Source organism: Diaphorina citri, unplaced genomic scaffold, assembly GCF_000475195.1.
Source record: "Diaphorina citri unplaced genomic scaffold, Diaci psyllid genome assembly version 1.1 scaffold6374, whole genome shotgun sequence".
Taxonomy (NCBI): Eukaryota; Metazoa; Arthropoda; class Insecta; order Hemiptera; family Psyllidae; genus Diaphorina; species Diaphorina citri.
The window spans coordinates 1-4,886 of record NW_007383750.1 but is presented as its reverse complement, the minus strand read 5'-3'; the positions used below and the strand labels follow the sequence as shown (position 1 = coordinate 4,886).

The 4,886-nt window shown below is 39.0% G+C and overlaps 1 protein-coding gene across 1 annotated transcript; it reads right to left on the bottom strand.

Annotated features, from left to right (window-relative positions):
* Window positions 1–2,226: 2,226 nt before the first annotated feature.
* Window positions 2,227–4,339, bottom strand: LOC113472590 (opioid-binding protein/cell adhesion molecule-like; the record flags this gene model as incomplete). The annotated part of the gene is made up of 2 exons (XM_026832388.1): window positions 2,227–2,312; window positions 4,182–4,339. Coding segments are annotated over 2 exons (244 nt in total), but the record flags the coding sequence as incomplete, so codon positions are not given.
* Window positions 4,340–4,886: the final 547 nt, after the last annotated feature.

Below are 4,886 nucleotides of genomic sequence, written 5' to 3'. Positions count from 1 at the left end.
CAGAGAAGAAACTTGCTGTTAAATAATCACAGGAAAAGGGAAAATTCCAAAGTTAATTGAAAAACTGTAAAATCTTTACAGAATAATTACGAAACATTCAAGAGAAAACGGAATATTCAAGATAAAATGGAAATAATTATTATAAAAATCAAAAGCCAGCATAGTTAGGTTGGCGGGTGGTGCGTATGCCTTGTACAATTAAGCGCTAGGTTTCGTGTTCGATTGCCGCCCAGGGCGAAGTTTATCCTAAGCAGATAAGGTTCATTCTGCCAGCCCAGCTAGTTCGGAGGGTTGTGTACCTGCCTTGTACCTGCTGAGTCACTTATCCTAAGCAGATAAGTTTAGTTTTCGGAATGGCTGGCTATTTCTAATTCTCTCTTCCTCCTTCTCTCTTTGATTTTGAGATGACAAGGCTTCCACTGTTTCAGTTCCCCTTTTAGAGCCATTAAAAAAGTTCGTTATCAGAGCAGCTGGCTCTTTCTTATCCTGAGTTCTTCCTCTCTTTAATTTCAGGACAATAAGACCTTGATTGTTACAGTTCCTTCCCTCTATCATACCACAAAAAGCTTGATTTTTTCTATGAGAATTTGAATGGAAAAAAAAAACATTGGTCTCATACTTACAGGGTATACTGAATGGCAGGATATAGTTTCTCTCGCAACATGGTTTCATAGGCAATGATCTCTGACTTGTCTTTACTCGACAGTTCCCCATCTGCATCATGACCCTGAATATGAACAGCATAGAAATAATAGAAGAGTTAGTTGTTAGGAAGAAGATCTTCAGAAAACCCTGCAACTCAAAAGAAAGAAAGGGGGGAAAAAACTTTGTCTCTGCTGGGAATCAAACCATGAACCTCCACACAGCAAGTCTTGTGTGAAACCCACTTGGTATTAGAAAATTAGTTACTTAAGCAACAATAACTCCCCATCTGCATCATGACCCTGAATATGAACAGCATAGAAATAATAGAAGAGCTAGTTGTTAGGAAGAAAATCTTCAGAAAACCCTGCGACTCAAAAGAAAGAAAGGGGGGAAAAACTTTGTCTCTGCTGGGAATCAAACCCTGAACCTCCACTCAGCAAGTCTTGTGTGAAACCCACTTGGTATTAGAATGATGTTGTTAAGCAACAATAAATTATAATATTTAGGTATGCCATGTTCCTTTTTTCTTCTTCTTCTTCTTCTTCTTCTTCTTCTTCTTTCTTTCGATAATAGTATACATTCATAATTACATTACCTAATTATAAGAAAAGTATAGACGTACATTTGATATGTAAGTATAGGAAGTAAGAGGTGTTAAATATACAGGGTTGTACCACAAAAAAGGAGGGGCTAAAATGAAAATTTTCCTTTTTTTTGTGCTACAGATAGGGCCATATAAGTGAATTGACTAGATCTATACAATACAAATATGAGGACTATTTAGGGTCCAATTTAATAATTCACAACAAATCAATGTACAATATTAGGAACTAGTATATACAGTCAAACCTGGATAAATTAAGGACTATTTTATTCCATTTGGCAAACTTTTATTTACAGAGAAGAAAAATGCGAAAACATTTAATAAACGAGGGGAAAATGCTCGGTCTTTCAAGTCCCCAAGTTTGACGCAAAAACGTGCGAAAAAAAAAAAGTTGGGTTCCTTGTCGGTTTAGGATAAAGTTCGCCCCGGGCGGGAATCGAACCCACGACCTAGGCAGACGCGCTACCCTCCAAGCTAACTTAGGGCGGCCTATTGGAAAACCCCCCAGACTTTATGAAAATTCAAAATCCCGCGCCACTAAACCACAGCCACACTAGCAAACCTAAACTCACTACTGAACTTGTTGTGTGCCCTATGCGATAGTAGAAGTGAAAGGGAAACGGGATTTGTTTCCAATACCAGGGCCGAGTTATTTCCATCCGGTTTATATCATCCACCCATCTGAACAGCAAAACAGAATAATTACGAAACATTCAAGAGGGAACAGAATATTCAAGATAAAATGGAAATAAATATTATAAAAATCAAAAGCCAGCATAGTTAGGTTGGCGGGTGGTGCGTCTGCCGATTAAGCGCTAAGTCTCGTGTTTGATTGATGCCCAGGGCGAAGTTTATTCTAAGCAGATAAGGTTCGTTCTGTCAGCCCAGCTAGTTCGGAGGGTTGTGTACCTGCCTTGTACCTGCTGAGTCACTTATCCTAAGCAGATAAGTTTAGTTTTTGGAATGGCCGGCTATTTCTAATTCTGTGACGTCACATTAGTGTTGATAACGGAGGCCTTCTTCTTGGCTTGGTTATACTGCTCGAGCTCTATGCCTGTAATTTCTGAAACAGAAAAGTAAACAAAAGTCGTAAGTTTGATTGCTTTAAGAGTTTTGATAGCCAGCCTAGTTAGCTGGGTTGGTAGAGCATCTGCCTTGTAAGCGCTAGGCCGATGGTTTGATTCCCGCCCGGGGCGGATTTCATTCTGAAGGGATAATGTTTGTTCTCGGAACTGCTGGCTTTCTCCTATCCTGTCTTCCTTCTCTCTTCGAATTCGGTACGATAAGACGCTAGCAGTTACAGTTCCCTCTATCAAACCTCTTGGAAAAAAATAATAATAATTTCCGAGAACGAGCATTATCCGTTCAATAAAATCCGCCCCGGGCGTGAATCGAACCGGCGACTCTAACAGTTTGAACTCTGTAACATCATCCAACACACTACAGCCGAGCCGCTCCAAAACTCACTCTGTTGGTTTAGCTTTTTAGTTTCTACTTTTTTTACGATTTGAATAGGACTTTTTTCTTTTCAATTTCTTATGATTTTCCCCCCTCTCTCTCTCTCTCTCTCTTTCTCTCTCTCTTTCTCTCTCTCTTTCTCTCTCTCTCTTTCTTTCTCTCTCTCTCTGTTTCTCTCTTTACATTAGATCTTATGTATACATCTAAGTATTTATTTTTCTCTCAAGGTACCTAATATTAATGGAATTAATCTAATCTTTGTTCAAAAGATTATGGATTAAATGAAACTAGCTAGGTATAGGCAGGTATCTAATTCGTAGTCATAGTTTCAAGTCGCTACCTACCCCTCCTTCCTCTCGCCATTCCTCTCTCCCTCCTTCTTTTTTCTCTCCCCCTCCTCCTCGATCTTTCTCTCTCTTTCGTTTCCTCTGTTCCTTTTGTCTGTTTATTTCAATAAGTTTAATGCCTACAACGAAACGGTATTCTGAGATGGTAAGGCCCAACGCCAGGCAAAATATCTCAAGACCCGTAAAACTTGAAAACTTGAAATTTGTTTAGAAACCCTCAAATGTGACAAGGATCGACTTTCGGAAGATCGGTGCAACCACTTTTTGGTGGGTTTCGAGTGTTTCGACATAATTCAATAGGACAAGATATGTAAATGTAAATGCAGTTTCTTTGTGTTATTATGTCACAACTTTGGTGCTCACTGTAGCATTGTAGGATTTTCCCAATATCTCAATAATCCTTAAATCCAACGTTTACCTACCATGCTGGCACCGGTCGCTATGCGCATTTATATGTCATAGCTACGCATTTTCCTCACGAGGCTGAGTGGGCCCCGCAACAGCCAGTCACGGAATCAATCATTTGGATGATACAAATTTCTTGACACCGCCGGGAATCGAACCCGGGTCGTTCAATATCTGAACAAGCAATAACATAATAGGTACCTACCAATGTTATTGCTGTTTGTATCAATGCGCAATGTTTCAAGCCAGGGACATGGCGGGATGGGAAAAACTATAATTAACCTATTAGAACTTAGCTCACGTAATGCGTGCAATTGAAAAGTAAATGTTCACCTGTAATTGAAAGAATGGCGATTATAGCATAGAAAAAGAAAAGAAAAGGAAGAAGAAGAAGAAGAAGAATAGAGAGAGAGAGAGAGAAACACAACAGAATATAATAGGAAGAATGTAATGGAATAGAATATTGATAGTAGAAGGGAAATTGGAAGAGAATAGAGGAATAAAATGGAAGACAATACCTAGGTAGGTACCTATTGAAGACAAGATAGGTAGGTAACTAGGTAGGTACCTACAGAGTTCGTTGCAAAATTTATTTCTTTTTGAAAAGGATGAGTTGCACATTGCATATACAAATTTAGTTACAGGTATTCATAAAAAAATGTCCCGCCCTGTTTGGCAGTATAAACAGGGTATTATTATTCTATTGCTATTCTAACACTCACCATACACGCGTACGTTAGCCGTAGTCTTCCCCAGGGAGTTGGTAGATTCACACGTGTATATACCCAGATCCTTGTCAGATACATTACGTATGGTTAGGATGAGAGAGAGTTTCCACTTGTCCAGGGGATCCCGAGTTTGAATTACAGTGTGCTTGGTTCTGAAATCAATAAGATTATCTACTGATGAACAAAACAAGAAAAATAATCAAAAATAACAGAATAAACAACAATAATAGAAAGAAAAAACACTACTAAACCACACGGTTAGTCCAGTGGTAAAACGCTTGCTTGCAGAAAGTGCCGGGCTCGATGCCCACCATTGACAAAAATTTGTAATCGTTTTTTCGATTGTAGGTAAATATTTCAACGGGTTTCTTTCTGGTGTTCTCGTGTTGACCCAGCACCTAAATGGGAAGTATTGTGTCTCTTCTCGCAAATCTGATCATACTACGGGATGGACATGCTAGGACACAGACCACCAGAGTATAATCTCTAACGTAGCATAAAAAACAAGGGTTCAATCTGCTTTGAATTCGAAAGAGAAAATTGCCGGTCCCTTGCTTTTTTTTTTCGAGGTAACAAAACCACAAAATAAGTATTCTCATTTAGATCCCTTAAGTACCTACCTACCTAGGTATCTAACATTGCTGGAAATTATTGAAACTACCTCACTATTATACTGTTGCACCTGCTTCTGTAATGAGG